At 45.2% G+C, this 17246-nt stretch overlaps 1 protein-coding gene across 1 annotated transcript in view; it reads right to left on the reverse strand.

The window, feature by feature from the left end:
- c5 (complement C5) overlaps positions 1–17246 on the reverse strand; it is a 208835-nt gene that overhangs the window by 79589 nt on the left and 112000 nt on the right. Inside the window, exons 19-21 of the mRNA XM_033048613.1 lie at positions 13179–13261; positions 12951–13090; positions 2557–2787 (exon numbers count right to left, since the gene is read on the reverse strand). Coding sequence (XP_032904504.1) covers positions 2557–2787; positions 12951–13090; positions 13179–13261 — 454 coding nt within the window. The remainder of the gene's footprint in view (positions 1–2556; positions 2788–12950; positions 13091–13178; positions 13262–17246) is intronic.

Here is a 17246-nt window from a genome sequence, read left to right on the forward strand (position 1 = left end):
GTGAGTATGATGTCGGGACCATACGCCTCTGCTCTTCGAATTGGGACAGGCCCCGCGCAGCCGTACGCCTCAAGCGACCACGTTTGGTCACGAGGCTCGGAGCGGGTGGGCGGGCGTGGGAGCTGCGGGAGGCGTGGCGCGAGCGTACTTTGAGCGGGGGGGGGGAGTGAAGGAGAGCCGGGCTGCCAAATGAAGAGAGAGAGAAGCGGATTGGGCGTCATGTGGGCATTGTGACGTCAGAGCTGGTAAGAGCCGTTCAGATCTTAAAAATTGAGTTTTGTTTGAGTTTTGTGATCAATTTTACTCAAAATCTGGCGAAATAATTGACCAAGGAGTGGATGATTAAAAATAAAATCGGTAGCGAAATGGTAAAAATATCAGTGTTTATACATCTGGTTTGCGCAGAGTAACAAATCAAATGCAAAACGCCGTACACCCACACACCCACAGTTTTAAAAGTATACTAGAGCAAGTGCAGACCTGTTGGGTCTGTTCCCGCAAAGCGCGGTTGCAAGGGGAGGGGGCGGCCTGACGTCATCGCGCAACGCCACATGTTACGCGTACGCCGTCAAGACGGCGCGCAATGGCACGCGCTAGGCGTATACCGTCAAGACGCTGCTTACGACATCAAGACGCTGCGTACGACGTCAAGACGCTGCGTAGGACGTCAAGACGCTGCGTACGATGTCAAGACGCTGTGTATGCCCGTCGAGACGCTGCGTACGCCCTCAATGCGCCTGCGGGCCGACCACCCTATCCGTTGACGAGCAGGACTTTCGGACAGTGCAAGCCTGCGGGGACGGCGAAAAGCAGCGGGGGGGACCAGGCAATATTTGGCTTCGACCAGCATGACAGAGTCGGGCCGGGGTGGGGGGGGGAGTGGAGGAAGTAAAATTGCTAACGAAATGGAAAAAATCTCGGCGTTTTTGTAGGAGAGCTGGGCGGCGGCGGCCGTTATGGTCGCGCGGGGCATGCGATGAGTAGGTGCCCCGCCTGAGGCAAAAACATGAGTGAGTGGGGGGGAGGGGGGGTGGGTGAAGGATTTTATTAAAAATGTGTACAGAAAAATGACTAAATTTAATGAGGAGTGGATCAGCAAATGTAAAAGTAAAATCGCTAGCAAAATGGTAAAAATCTCGTCGTTTTTACGTCCATTTTTTGCAAACGAATCAAAGCCAAAATTCAAAGGCAAAATGCCACAAAATAACATACACACACACACACACACACAGAGTTTTAAAAGTATACTAGACCAAGTGCAGACCCGTTGGGTCTGTTCCCCCAACGCGCGGGGGGGGGGGGGGGGGGGGGTGTAGGGAGGGGGAGGGGTACGGCTTGCGGCGTCACACACACTAACCACCCCCACACTAACTACCCCCTTGATATTATATTAATTAGATCCTTTTACCCCATTACCACCCTATCAACTGACGCATAGCCCCCAACTCGCAGGCACGTCTAGAGAGGAAGAGGGGGGTAGAGAGTGAAGGCAGAGAGAGAATGGGGAGAGAGTGTGAGAGAGGCAGAGACAGAAGGGCAAGTGACAGGGGGAGAGGGGGGGGGTGGAGGAGGGGATGAGGAGAGGGAGGGTGGGAGGGTGGGGGAGGAGGGGAGAGAGAGATGGGAGGAGAGAGAGGGGAGGAGAGAGAGGGGAGAGGGGGGCTGGGGGGGTGGGGAAGGGGTGAGATGGGGTGTGAAGGGAGGGGGACTGGTGGGGGGAAGGCAGGGGGAGAGGTGGGGGTAAAGGAGGGGGAGAGGTGGGGGGAAGGGAGGGGGAGAGGTGGGGGTGGAGGGAAGGGGGTAGGGGAGGGGTAGAGGAGAGGGGGAAGCGGGTTTAGGGGAGGGAAGGGGGTAGAGGAGAGGAAGGTGGAGAGAGAGAGGGAGGGGGAGGGCGGGCATGGGGACACCGAGGCACAGAGAGGGGCACACAGAGAGGGGCACACAGTGAAGACTCTGGAGTTCGGGTGGAGGAGCGTGTGTCGTCGATCTTCGACGGCTCTCGATCTCACTGCGCCTTTAATCCACAGCGGCGGGGGTGCGGGGCCTGGAGGCAGGTGGGATTGGTCGGCATGTGGCATTGTGACGTTAGCAGCTCGTGTCCCGTTTAGATTTTAAAATGAGTGAGTGGGGGGGGGGGGGGGGTGGGGGGGAGGGATTTTATTTAAAAATGTGCACATAACAATGTCTAAATGTAATGAGGAGTGGATTAGCGAATGTAAAAGTGAAATCGCTAGCGAAATGGAAAAAATCACGGAGTTTCAGCGTGTGGTTTTGGCGGATCAAGGAATCAAAGGCCAAAAATCTAATCTGAAAAAATATCTGAAAATGGAATCTGACATACACCCACACACACACACACACACACACACACACAAAGTTTTGATAGATAGATAGATAGATAGATAGATAGATAGATAGATAGATAGATAGATAGATAGATAGATAGATAGATAGATAGATAGATAGATAGATAGATAGATAGATAGATAGATAGATAGATAGATAGTTTGTTGTTTATAACATGCACGAATAATAAAAAGAAAAGTAATTACATACCACCACACGCAATTTGCGGACTGTAATTTCACTCAGGGCAGATTCAGCGTTCAGTGTGAAATTGATGTTGTGGACACCTATTTTCAGAGGAAGTATAGTGAATGTGAATGGGTGTGCGGAGAAACCATGCAAGATTTTCTTTTCGCAAGTAGTCGTCTGCCTTCCTTCAGCACTTGTACGAGAGCCTTTAAATAAGCATGTTCCCTCTTCTGTACTCAATTGCACACAAACCTTGAAATAAAACAACGCTCAATTAATTATTGGGATATTGGAATATTTTCTATTACAATTGAATGAATATAGCTCTGCCATTATTATTCTCACGTACAAATCAAAAGTTAACGCTTCAACTGCCATTACATGTATATTGTTAGTAATACAGGTATAACATAAAAACATTCTCAAAAAGCTGGAGTAACTCAGCGGGTCAGACAGCATCTCTGGAGAAAAGGAATAGGTGATGTTTCGGGACCAGACCCTTCTTTAGAATTCTCCACAGCCTCCAACCTTATCGTTTCCCAGCCCTGCGCGGCCCGGTTTTACTTCTACTTAAAATCCATAAACACAACTGCCCTGGCAGACCCATTGTTTCTGCCTGCTCCTGTCCCACTGAAATCATTTCCACATACCTCGATTCCATCCTATCCCCCCCTCCCCCCCCCCCCCCCCCCCCCCCCCCCCCCCCCCCCCCCCCCGGTTCAATCTTCCCAAGTTATGTCCGAGATACCTCACACGAGCTTCGTCTCTTTAATGTATTCCACTTTCCAAGCCCCTACACCCTCATTTTTACGATAAAACAATCTGAAGAAGGGTCTCGACCCGAAATGTCTCGACCCTATTCCTTTTCTCCAGAGATGTTGTCTGACCCGCTGAGTTACTTCAGGTTTTTGCATCTGTTTTCGGTTTAATCCAGCAGCTGCAGTTCGTTCCTACACTAAAACATTCTCATCAGGTGCAGTAGTAGCCTAGTTGACTCCTTGAACCTGCTGCACCATTCTCAATATCATTATGGCTGATATATTGTAACTTTGACTTCACATAGCCTGCTCAATCTCACCCCACAGCTCAGGGCCTCGAGTCCTGGCAACATCCTAATATATCTTCTCTTCACCCTTTACAGCTTAATAACATATTTCATGTAACAGGGTGACCAAAACTGAACACAATACTCTAAATGTGGCCTCACCAGTGACTGGTACAACCATAATATGACCTTTCAACTTCTATACTCAATACTCTGACTGATGATGGCCAATGTGCCTAAAACCTTCTTGACCACCCTATCTACCTGTGACACAACTTTCAATGAACTATGTATCTGCACTCCTCGATCCCTCTCCCCAGAGCCCTGTCATTCACTCTAGGTCCTGCCCTGGTTTGACTTCCCAAAATGTAACACATTGCACTTATCTGTATTAAATTCCATGAACCATTCCTCAGCCCTCCTGCCCAACCAATCAAGATCCTGCTACAACTTTTAACAACCATCTTCGCTATCTATAATACCACCCACTTTAGTGTCATCTGCAAACTTACTGATCATGTATGTTCTTGTATGTTCTCAACCAAACCACTGATATAGATGATAAACAGTAACGGGCACAGCACCAAACCCTGAGGCACACCATTAGTCACAGGAAAACAACCTTCCACCATCACCCTTTGCTTCCTTCCATGAAGTTAATTTTCTATCCATTCAACTATATCCCCTTGGATCCCATGTGATCTAACGTTTCAGAGCAGCCTACCATGCGGAATCTTGTCAAATACCTTGCTGAAATCCCTGTATACAACGTATACAGCTCTGCCCTCACCAACCTTCAAAAAAATTTAAATCAGATTTGTGAGATGATATCCCACGATCAAATCCATGCTAATTATCCATACTCAGCCCCAGTCCATCTAAAGGCATTTATATCTTGTCCTTCAGAATACTCTCTAGTAACTTTCTGACCACAGATGTTAGACTCATGGGCTTGTAGTTCCCATGTTTCTCCCTGCAGCCCTTGTTAAATAGAGGCACAACATTTGCTCCCCTCCAGACTTGTGTCACCTCACCCGTACTTGATGATGGCTTGTAAATCTCAGCCAGGGTACCTGCAATTTTCTCTCTAGCTTCACAGAGTGTCCTCGGATATATATGATCAGGCCTGGAGGTTTGTCTACCTTCCTACATGTTAGGACATTCAGCACCTCCTCGACTGTAATACCGATTGCTCTGAAAACACTTCCATTGACTGCCCCAAGTTCCCGAGGCCTCATGTTTTTTTCCACAGTAAATACAGAGGAGAAATACTCAATAAGGACCTTGTCCATCTCCTGTGGCTCCAAACAGAGTTGACCGCTTTGATTTGTGAGGGGCTCCAGTCTCTTGCTGGTTATCCCTTTTCCCTTAATGTACCTGGGATAAACTCCCTTGGAATAATCCTTAATATCATCTGCCAGAGGTATTTCCTGTCCCCTTTGTGCCCTCGTGATTTCCTTTTTTAGCTTGCTCCTCACTTCCCAAAACTCCTCCAGGGATACACTTGATCCCAGCTGCCTATGCCTGCCTCATGCCTCCTTCTTATTCTTGACCAGAGCCTCAATTTCTCTTGTCATCCAAGCATCCTCACGCCTACCTGCTTTGTCCTTCACTCTAACGGGGAAGTGCAGGTCCTGGACTCTTGTCAGCACAATGTTAAAACATCCCACGTTCCAGGCATTCCTTTTCCTTCACACATCCAGTTCAAAACAATCTGAGCGAGTTCCTGTCTAATACCCTCCCTGCCCGTCCGGTCTCTATCCATAACAGAACAGTGGTCACTGGTCCCAGAAGGTTCATCCACGAACACTTCATCCAGTTGCCCCTCCCAATTCTCTAATAAATCATGCCTGAGGAAATGTTCCTCAACACATTTGACAAATTCTGCCCCATCTAAACCTTTTGCACTATTACGTTCCCAGTCAATATTGGGAAAGTTAAAATCCCCTACTATGACAACCTTATTGGAAACATAGAAGCATAGAAAATAGCTGCAGGAGGAGGCCATTTGGCCCTTCGAGCCAGCACCGCCATTCATTATAGACAATAGGTGCAGGAGTAGGCCATTCAACCCTTCGAGCCAGTACCGCCATTCAATGTGATCATGGCCGATCATCCCCAATCAATACCTCGTTCCTGCCTTCTCTCCATATCCCCTGACTCCGCTATCTTTAAGAGCCCTATCTAGCTCTCTCTTGAAAGTATCCAGAGAACCGGCCTCCACCACCCTCTGAGGCAGAGAATTCCACAGACTCAACTCTCTTGTGATCATGGCTGATCATCCGCAATAAGCAACCCGTGCCTGCCTTCTCCCCATACAGACACCCCTTGATTCCGCTAGCCCCTAGAGCTCTATATAACTCTCTTTTAAATTCATCCAGTGAATTGGCCTCCACTGCCTTCTGTGGCAAGAGAATTCCACAAATTCACAACTCTCTGGGTGAAAAAGTTTTTTCTCACCTCAGTTTTAAAGGCCACCCCTTTATTCTTAGACAATGGCCCTTGATTCTGGACTCCCCCAACATTGGGAACATTTTTCCTGCATCAGCCAAGTAATCTTTTTTTGGAACTGCTTCCATATTTGGGCCCTTATATTTGGAGACAAATACTTTAAATATAGTTTCACCAGTGCTCTTCAAGATTGAAGCATGACTTCCCACCTTTACATTCAATTTTCCTCACAATAAACAATAGCATTCAGTTAGATTTCTTAGTTACTTGTTATACCTTCATACCAACAATGTGGAACATGACAAGAATGTAAGGGGCTTAAATTCATTTCCTATTTCTTATTGGCAGTAAAGCAACTTTGCGATTTGAGTTTAGTTTATTGTCATGTGTGCTGAGGTGCAATGAAAAGCTTTTGTAGCATGCTACCAGTCAGTGAAAAGACGATACATGATTACAACTTCATGATTACAAATACAAGGTCACCTTAATGCTGTTTATGAAAATTGCATAGATAACAAGATCTTCAGCCATAAGATTCAAAGAATATTGCTATTAATAATAATAATAATAATAAATTTTATTTATGGGCGCCTTTCAAGAGTCTCAAGGACACCTTACAAAAATTTAGCAAGTAGAGGAAAAACATGTAAGCTGAATGAAATAAATAGTAGAGACATGACTAGTACACAAATTAAATACAGAATTCAATTCAAAACACAATATGAGGCAATTCAAGCACAGATGAAAAGGGAGGGGGACGTGGGGCTAAGGATAGGCAGAGGTGAAGAGATGGGTCTTGAGGCGGGACTGGAAGATGGTGAGGGACACGGAATTGCGGATCAGTTGGGGGAGGGAGTTCCAGAGCCTGGGAGCTGCCCTGGAGAAGGCTCTGTCCCCAAAACTGCGGAGGTTGGACTTGTGGATGGAGAGGAGACCGGCTGATGAGGATCTGAGGGACCGTGAGGGTTGGTAGGGGGAGAGGAGGTCAGTTTTCACAAACTATTCTATGCTGAAATTTACATTATTGACTAGTGGGTGTTTCAACTAGTGGGAGAGTCTAGGACTAGAGGTCATAGCCTCTGTAGATGGTTTATGCATGCAACCTATAATGTAGCTACCTCAATACCACTAACCACGCCCAGTCATCTCAGTATAACTGTGATATCTTCCCCTTGCTCATCCCTTGGTTCCAGTACGCCTGAAGACTAGATGCAGTCAGTACTGGGACGTGTTTGACATGTGCTTTTATTAAAGACTCAGTAAAGTTACAGTGTGTCAGACTTAATTCCTTTACATGGTGTCAGTAAGTTAAACGCACGCCTCCTGTTTATCGGGTTTTATTTGCTCCCAGTTTTACTAGTGTTTAATTCGCCATTTACCATGGCATTCTCGTGCCGCAAGCCCTCTCCCCTTGTCTTTGACGCTGACATTGCGGAGCGATGGGCTACTTTCGTGATGGACTACAACCACTTCATCAACATCGTGCACCGAAACGACCCTGATGCGGCCAAAGCCTCACTCCTGCTGAACCTTGCCGGTCCCGATGCTATGAAGTGTGCTCAGACTTTCACTTACAATCCAGCGGTGCTGGATGACAACGACCAGGTCGTCGAGCCGGCAGAATCTGCCAACGACCCGGTATGTCTCTTACGCATGTTTGCGGAGATTTGTGACTTGCCCTCCAACCGTATATTGGAGCGGGCTAGATTCTTTACAAGGAAACAGCAGCCTGATTGAACCTGTTGAATGTTTTATCGCTGACCTGCGCTACCTTGCTCAGCGGTGCCGTTTCGAGAACATGCGTGATCAGCTCACCAGAGATATTTTGGTCACCAGCATGCTAGATCAGAAGCTACGAGCAGAGCTGCTGCGAAGACCGGATCTCACCCTGACTGAGGCTATGCATGCATGCCGTATAGCTGAGGTGATTGACCCGCCACATGGGCAGAGGGGATCTGATAATCGGGCTATTAATCTGACTGGTGTTGCCATGCCCCATCGCAAGCAAGACAACGTTCGCCCTGCACCGCGGCTGACTTATGCCGCTCGGGTCCCGCTTATCAAGAAGTGCCCCAACTGCAACTATGTCCACTCTATGCAGTCGCAGTGCCCAGCATTTGGGAAAGCTTGTAATTTCTGTAAGAAGATGAACCATTTCTCAGCTGCCTGTCGCTCCCGTGGGAATGTTCCTCCAGCTCCCAGACAAGTTTTAAACAACCTTCAACAAGTTGATAACGAATTTGGTTCCCAGTCTTCTGTCGACACTGCCCTCGACTCTGAGCCCAGTATTTCCATGGGAGATGCCTGTGTTTATTCTCTCCTTCATAATCAATCTCGCCTCCCCGATCCTTCTGTGCTTGTCACTGTCAACAACAAGTCCCTCACTGCTAAGCTCGACACGGGGGCGAAGGTGAATGTTATGTCAACATCCCTGTTCAGGAAGATAAGGACTAATGAGCTGTTAACTGCTGATCGCTCCATATTGCGTGCTTATGGGGGAGAGGAGCTAAAACCTGTGGGGAGCGCCACCTTCCACTGTGTGCTGAAGTAATCTTCGCGTGACCTGTCGTTTTTCATTCTTGACTGTGACTGTGCGACTCTGTTGAGCAATCAGGCGTGTCAGGATCTCGGGCTGGTGTCCTTTGACCGTACTGTCCATGAAGTGCGGGTGATGCTGAATCCACTCTCCGAGTACCCTGACCTATTCGATGATGAACTGGGTAAGCTGCCCCTTGTATACAAGATCGCAACTGACCTGTCGGTTGTACCAGTGGTCCGTGCTCCACACAGGGTGTCGTTTGCCATGAAGGGCAAGGTCGAAGCCATGCTGAAGAACATGGTTGACATGGGAGTGCTTGAAGCTGTCAGCGAACCCACTGAGTGGGTCTCCACCATGGTCGCCACAATGAAGAAGGGTAAGAGCGAGATACGGGTGTGCATCAACCCCAAAGACTTAAATCTGGCCATAAGACGTCCTCATTACCGCATGAGGACTGTAGAAGATGTTGCTGCCCAGGTCGGTCAGGCCACAGTGTTCTCTGTCCTTGATGCCAGGAGCTCATTCTGGCAAATACCTCTAGACAAACACTCCTCAGACTTGACCACTTTTGGCACCCCCTTCGGGAGATTCAAATTTTTGCGGATGCCGTTCAGCATCAACTCTGCTAGCGAAGTGTTTCAACGCTCCATGGAGCAACTGTTTGCTGGCCTGCCGTGTTCCATTATCGTGGATGACATCCTGGTTTATGGGAAAGATGCTGCTGAGCACGACCACAACCTCCGACGGATTCTACACCCGCGCTCGCCAGATCAACTTAAAACTTAACCCGTCAAAGTGCAAGTTCCGTGTAGCTGAAGTACCCTATGTTGGCCACATCTTCACAGCCCACGGGCTGAAACCTGATCCGCAGAAGACCAACGCTATCTCCGAGCTGCCTGCCCCGACCGACGTGACCAGCCTGCAGCGATTCCTGGGCATGGTCAACTACTTGGGAAAGTTTATCCCCGACCTCAGCGAATTGAGCGCACCCCTGAGGCAACTGACGAAAAAAGACATTGCCTGGTCCTGGTTTCCCCAACACCAGCAGGCTTTCGACCTTCTCAAAACAAAGCTGATTAGCACACCGACTCTCAAGTTTTTCGATCTGCAACGTCCAATTGTAGTTATGTGTGATGCTTCCCGCTTCGGACTCGGCGCTGCCTGCCTGCAACTACATGATGACGGCTCGCTGCAGCCCATTTCTTATGCCTCGCGTACCATGACAGACACTGAGCAGCGCTATGCACAAATCGAGAAGGAGCTTCTTGCGGTTGTATTCGCCTGCTCCAAGTTCAAGGACTTCCTTTTCGGTACCAGGTTTACCGTCGAGACGGATCATCAACCCTTGGTGACCATCCTCAATAAGCCTATCCACATCGCTCCAGCTAGACTCCAACGCATGATGTTACAGCTCCAGCGGTTCGACTTTCTGATCGTGTACAAGAGGGGCACCGAGATGCATGTGGCCGACACGCTGTCCCGGACCCCCCGGTCCTCCTGTGACAGGCACCCCTACGAGCAGGAGGATCTGCAGGTACTCAATGTCAACTTTGTTCCCTCTAAACAGCTGCAGTGCCTGGTTGAGCACACTGCCAACGACCCCGACTGCAACAGCTCGCAGCTGTCATCCAGCGGGGGTGGCCCAGCAGAAGCACCTCACTGCCTGCGGGCGCCCACCCTTTCTTTCTGGTCCGCGACGAGCTTGTGCTCCGGGACGGCATCATCATCAAGGGTCACAAGGTGGTCGTCCCTGCCTCCCTATACGACTTGTACTACAACGCTGCCCACATGGGGCATCCCGGAGCTAATGCCACCGTCTCACATGCCCAAGAACAATACTATTGGCCAGGAATGGCCAAGTACATTAAAGCCCGTGTAGCCTCCTGTCCTGATTGCAACGCTCTTACCCCCACATCAGCAGCGCCAGCCACTTCTGCAGCAGCCTGCGCCTGCCATGCCCTGGACCTCGCTGGCTGCTGACATATTCGAATGGCGAGGCAAGCACTACCTGGTGTTGGTTGATTCATACTCCAACTGGTTCAAAGTGGACCTTCTCCCTGCTATCACCTCTGAAATGGTTATCAGTAAGCTGCGCAGACACTTTGCTACCTTTGGGTCCCCGGTCCGCTTGCAGACCGACAACGGCCGTCAGTTCACCAGTGCAGAATTCCAGGCTTTCGCTGTGAAGTGGAACTTCACTCACTATACCAGCAGCCCCGAATACCCGCAGAGCAACGGCCTGGCCGAGCGAGCTGTCCGCAGTGCCAAGAATTTGCTCGAGCAGTCTCGTCTCTCCAATGGTGACTTTTACCTGGGTCTACTAAACCTTCGCAACATCTCACGGGACCCTACCATGCGATCCCCTGCCCAGCGTCTGATGTCCCGCGTGCTTCGCCCACCGATGCCGATCGCCCAACAATCCCTGGTGCCCAAGGTCCTCCAGCCTGCCGCCGTCCAGAAACGGATTGCTCACAAGCATGAGGTACAGCGCCGCTCTCACGACAAGTCCTGCCGCCCGCTCTCACCACTACTGCCTGGCCAGGTCGTCCGCATGCAGACAGCCACCGGATTCTCCCGACTCGCAACCATTGTTGGTGTGGACGATTCCCCGAGATCTTACCTGGTGGACTTTGATGGAACTGTCTACCGCCGGAGCCGCCAGCACCTGTTGGCCGTTAACGAGCCTCAGCCTCCTCCTGCGGATCCCTACGCTCCTCCGTTGCGTTTCAAGCCTGTCATTACTAATTACCCCACAGCTCCCTGCATGCCCCGGTCAGTTCGCTTGCCGCGTTCTCCTCCCTCTGCGCTTCCTGGTTTCGGGTAGATGATCTCCTCCCCTGCTCGTTCTCCTTCTTCTCCTTCTCCTCCGTCTCCTCCTCCTGGATCACCTGTGCCGGTTGGGTCACCTCCCGCATTCCCGGTTGGGTCTCCTCCGACTTTCTCCTTCCCGGCTGCTACTGCTCCGCCTCCTCTTCTATCTGGTGGGGAGGGTGATGGTGCTATACGCACACGCTCGGGTCGGGTTGTCAAACCTCCTGTCCGCTACGGTGATTTCGTTTAAATTTGCATGTGTTGTATAATCACACTGCCACTGTTATAACTTCAATTTTAGATTTCTAAGGGAAAGGATGTAGATGGTTTATGCATGCAACCTATAATGTAGCTACCTCAATACCACTAACCACGCCCAGTCATCTCAGTATAACTGTGATATCTTCCCCTTGCTCCTCCCTTGGTTCCAGTACGCCTGAAGACTAGATGCAGTCAGTACTGGGACGTATTTGACATGTGCTTTTATTAAAGACTCAGTAAAGTTACAGTGTGTCAGACTCCTTTACAGCCTCAGAATTAAAGGATGTTCTTTTAGGAAGGAGATGAGGAGAAATGTATTTTGTCAGAGGGTGGTGAATCGGTGGAATTCTCTGCCACAGAAGGTTGTGGAGGCCAAGTCAGTGAATATTTATAAGGTGGAGATAGATAGATTCTTGATTAGTACAGGTGTCAGAGGTTATGGGGAGAAGGCGGGAGAATGGGGTTAGGAGGGAGAGATAGATCAGCCATAATTGAATGGTGGAGTAGACTTGAAGGGTCGAATGGCCTAATTCTACTCCTATCACATGACCTTATGACCAAACTAGCTACTGGCTGTTGCTATTAAATGAGTGGATGCTGCAATGATGGCTGTACCCCCAAGGTTCAGAGGGACTTTCACAGACTGAGAACTGCATAGTCAAAGGTCCATAAGAACTGCAGATGTTGGTTTAAACCAAAGATAGACACAAAATGCTGGAGTAACTCAGCAGGTCAGACAGCATCTCTGGAGAAAAGGAATTGGTGACATTTCAGACCTGAAAGATCACCTATTCCTTTTCTCCAACGATGTTGTCTGACCTGTTGAGTTACTTCAGCTTTTTGTATCTATTTTAGATTGTCTTTAATTGTGAAACAGATTGTGACAGCCCAAAATCAAGATCAGTTGTAAAGATGCAAATTAAAAATTCAGGAAGATCTTTACTTTAATATAATTATTTGTGTCTACTGTATATTATCAAATTGGATGGTGGGGCAAGAAACCTTAATGGATTTGGAAAAGAATATAAATGTATTCTTGTCAACAAAGTGGATTTGTGTCAGTGCAGCAAACAAACATCTCTCCAAATGAGATGAACGTTTGGATAGACTTCAATAGTTTGAAGCAATCCTAATTAACTACCGGTAATTCCTTTCTTTCCATTTCTGACTTCAAATGAGCACATGGATGAAATTATAATACACTTATAAAAACAAAATAAGGGAAGGACTTAGACAGATATAATGAGCTGCACACCTAGCTAATGGCATAATACCACATTAAAAAATGAATGCGTATTTAAGACGTACCGTTATTCTGTCCATCTTATAATTGTACACAGAAACTCTCAGTTGCACTTGTTCTCCTCGCACAACAGAATAAGGTATTTTTGCTTTTAGAATTACATTTTGATGAACTGTAATTTTAATTGGCTCAGCGACACATATACCTGCATAAAAAATAAAAAAGTAAGAATCAAGCATTTTGTGTGATGCTTAATATTAGCAGGCTCTACGTCTGTCCAACTGTTGACCTACCAGTATCAGAGATTCCAATTCCTTGGATTTCCCAAGTAGTCAGTGAATCGGGCAAAGTTTTTAACAGCCATTTAGAATTTGAACTACACATTTTGAAAACACAAAAGACAATATCAATATGTATACGTACAGTACATCTACAGTATTTGAAAACCGTCGAACTCGTGTAATCTATCAATCTAGATTTTTGAGAAATAAAACAAAAAACAATCAATCAATGGGTAGATAGACATGTAGAGCGGAAACATTTTGTTCGTGAATAGAGAAAGATTATTTGAACAATACAAGATAAATAATATTCTTTGTGGTACAAGATAACATTTAACATGTGTAAGAAGGAACTGCAGATGCTGGTTTAAACCGAAGATAGACACAAAAAGCTGGAGTAACTCAGGGGGGCAGGCAGCATCTCTGGAGAGAAGGAATGGGTGACATTTCAGGTCGAGACCCTTCTTCAGACTGGTCAGGGATAAGGGAAACGAGAGATATAGATTGTGATGTGGAAAGATAAAGAACAATGAATGAAAGATATGCAAAAAAGTAACGATGATAAGGGAAACAGGCTATTGTTAGCTGTTTGTAGGGTGAAGAGTCCACATCTTGAACAACAGATACAGTAGATGAGGTTGTGTGGGTGCGAGTGAACCTCTGCCTAACCTGAAAGGACTGTCGGGGTCCCTGGACAGTCGAGGGAGTAGGTATAACGACAAGTGTTGCATCTTCTGCGGTTGCAGGGGAAGGTACCTGGGGAGGGGGTGGTTTGGGTGGGGAGGGATGAGTTAACCAGGGAGTTGCGGAGGGAACGGTCTCTGCGGAAGGCGGAAAGGGATGGAGATGGGAAAATGTGGCTAGTGGTGAGATCCCGTTGTAGGTGGCGGAAATTTCGGAGGATTATGTGTTGTATGCGACGGCTGATGGGGTGGAAGGTAAGGACTAGGGGGACTCTGTCTCTCTGTTGCGACTAGGGGGAGGGGGAGCAAGGGCGGAGCTGCGGGGTATCATGGAGACACGAGTGAGGGCCTCATCTATTTAACATTTAACATTATTTTTCCAGGTTTACTTCTTCTTTTTTTTTAAATCAAAAGCATTGTACATACATCTTAATCATGATATGCAACATAATACATTTTGTGTACAACTTCTCTTATTTTTAAACTTTAAGCTGTAATAGAAAAAGAGAAAAGAGAATGAAGAGAACATGAGGATAGTAGTGAAGTGTATTCCGCAGTAATTGGCATTAAATGAATGATGATGTTTAAGTAGACTGCATGCTTGAGAATGTGAAAAAAAAGGAAAGAAAAAAGTAAAGAAAACAGGCCCCAAAGAGAAGAGGGCCTTAGGAAGGGAAAGGAAACAAGTAAAAAATCCAAAGAAGGTAGAGCTAAATAAAAAAGAAAGAGAATGTGCCTAATTCATAACGATTCACACCGATCACCTAGTTCTAAAACAATAACTTTCTAGGGTTATGCTGCACCATATTATACTTGTAATAAATCAATAAAAGGTGACCATATTCTTAAGAATTGTTCTTGTTTTCCTGCTAGAATGACTCATTTCCTCGAGGTGTAATATTTCCGACATATTTGTGATCCATATTTTAAACATTGGGATAGGAGTGTTTTTCCAGAATTTAAGCATAAGTTTTTTTTCCGATATCAAACCATAGTTTAGGAAACGTCTTTGAAATATAGTTAGTTCAGAACAGGCTTCTCTTGCTCCGAAAATAATCAATTCTGTATTTGGGTCCAATCTTAATTTAAATATTTTTGAAAAGCTTTCAAAAATTTCCTTCCAAAATTTCTGACGTTTTGCACAGGAAACAAATGAGTGTGCTATTATTGCCTCTTTAGTTAGGCACTTATCACAGATGGGAGAGACATTTGGAAAGATTTTATTTAGTTTTTTTTTTGAGTAATATAATCTATGTACAATTTTAAATTGGATCAGTGTATGTCTAACGTTAATTGAATATTTGTGTACATATGACACATAATCTTCCCATCTGTCCTTGGGAATTTCTATAGCCAATTCTTGTTCCCATTCTTTTCTTATACCTTCTGTTGAAGGTATATCTATATTTAAAATAATATTATAAAAATATGATGTTAAATGATCCAATTCTACCTGTCTATTCATGCCTTGCTCTAGAAGGTCCATCTTCAGATTTTGATAATCTTGTGAGTGTTTTTTCAAATAGTCTCGGGTTTGTAAGTATCTAAAATATTGGTTATTTTCCATATTGTATTGAAGCTTGGAATGGTAAAAATGTTCCCTCTTCATACAAATCTTCCCAAGTCTTAATTCCTAATTGTTCCCAGAGGGTAAACGTTTTGTCAATAGTCGATGGCTTAAACGCCGGGTTGTTAGCTATCGGTGAGAGAAGTGAAAGATTTCTTAATTTAAGAGAGGATTTTATTTGTCTCCAAATTTGTATTGTGCTGTGAATCACCGGGTTTCTCTTATATATTGTGTTCTTCAGTTTTATTGGGGAGAAAAGGATCACTGTTATGTAAAAAGGGGTGCAATCCTCCTTCTCCATTAATGTCCATTCTGCCTGTTGTGTTGAACCGTCCTACCAGTACATTATATTTTTAATGTTCACTGCCCAATGGTAGTACATAAAATTAGGAAGTGAGAGTCCACCGTATTCTTTAGGTTTACATAAATGTCTTTTTTGAATTCTATGGGATTTATGGTCCCATATGAAATTTGTAATGTATGAGTCAATTTAAAAAAAAAAGTTTTTAGGTATGTATGTAGGTATTGATTGGAATAAATACAGTATTTGTGGGAAAAAATCATTTTAATGGCATTTATTCTGCCTATTAAAGACATCGGTAGTGGTTTCCAAAATTGGATCGACGTTTGTAATTTAGTAAGTAAGGGTAGGTAATTTGCGTTAAATAGAGCTTTATATTTTCTGGTCATTTGAATACCCAAATATTTAAATCTTTCCGTAGTAATTCTAAAGGGGTATTTTTAAAGATGTGTTGAGTCTTGAGGTTTTATCGTCATTATTTCGCTTTTATTCCAATTTATTCTATATCCTGAAAAGGAACCAAATTATTCTATTAAGTTGAATAAATTTGGTATGCTAATTTGTGATTTTGTAATGTATAATAATACATAGTCTGCATATAATTATATTTTATTATTAGAGTTTTTAGTATTGTAACCGTGAATATTAGGGTGCATTCTTATATTTTCTGCTAAGGGCTCTATCACCAGGGCAAATAGAAGGGGTGATAAGGCACATCCCTGTCTATTGCCCCTGGATAGTTGAAATTTTGGGGATAACATGTTATTAATCAGTATTCTAGCCGTGGGCTTATCATATAGTAATTTTATCCATAGGATAAAATTATCTCCCATTTGAAATTTTTGTAATACTTTAAATAGGTATTCCCATTCCACCTGATCAAATGCTTTTTCTGCATCCAATGAAATAATTGATAAGTCCTCCTCTTCTATCTTATCTGAATACATTATGTTAAAGAGACGTCTCAAATTATTAAATGAATGTCTCTTAGGTATAAACCCCGTTTGATCCGGGTTTATTAATTTACTAACATATTTACTTAGTCTTCTTGCTAAGGTTTTGGCTAATATTTTCTGATCAGTATTTAATAATGCAATGGCTCTGTATGACCCGGTTTCTTCTAGATCTTTATCCTTTTTAGGTATTAGTGTCATAGTCGTCGCTGCTAGTGTTTCTGGTAGTTTCTGTTCTTTGAATGCATATGTGTAAAGTTTCTGTAGACGCGAAGAAATTATTTATAACATTTTTTATAGAATTCATTGCTAAATCCATCCTGGTGTTTTACCATTCTTCAAAGACTTTATTGACTCCTCTATTTCATTAATTGAAATTTGAGCTCCTAATTCTTCCTGTTCCATCACATTAAGTTTTGGGAGATTATACTTTTCCAAAAGATTTGTTATTTTAATACTATCTGTTGCTGTTTTTGATGTATATAAATGTTGGTAGAATTGAGCAAATCTGTTATTAATATCTTTGAGTAGTGTTATCAATTCCCCTTTATCTGACCTAATTTTTGGAATCGTATG

This window comes from Amblyraja radiata, chromosome 32, assembly GCF_010909765.2.
Source record: "Amblyraja radiata isolate CabotCenter1 chromosome 32, sAmbRad1.1.pri, whole genome shotgun sequence".
Taxonomy (NCBI): domain Eukaryota; kingdom Metazoa; phylum Chordata; class Chondrichthyes; order Rajiformes; family Rajidae; genus Amblyraja; species Amblyraja radiata.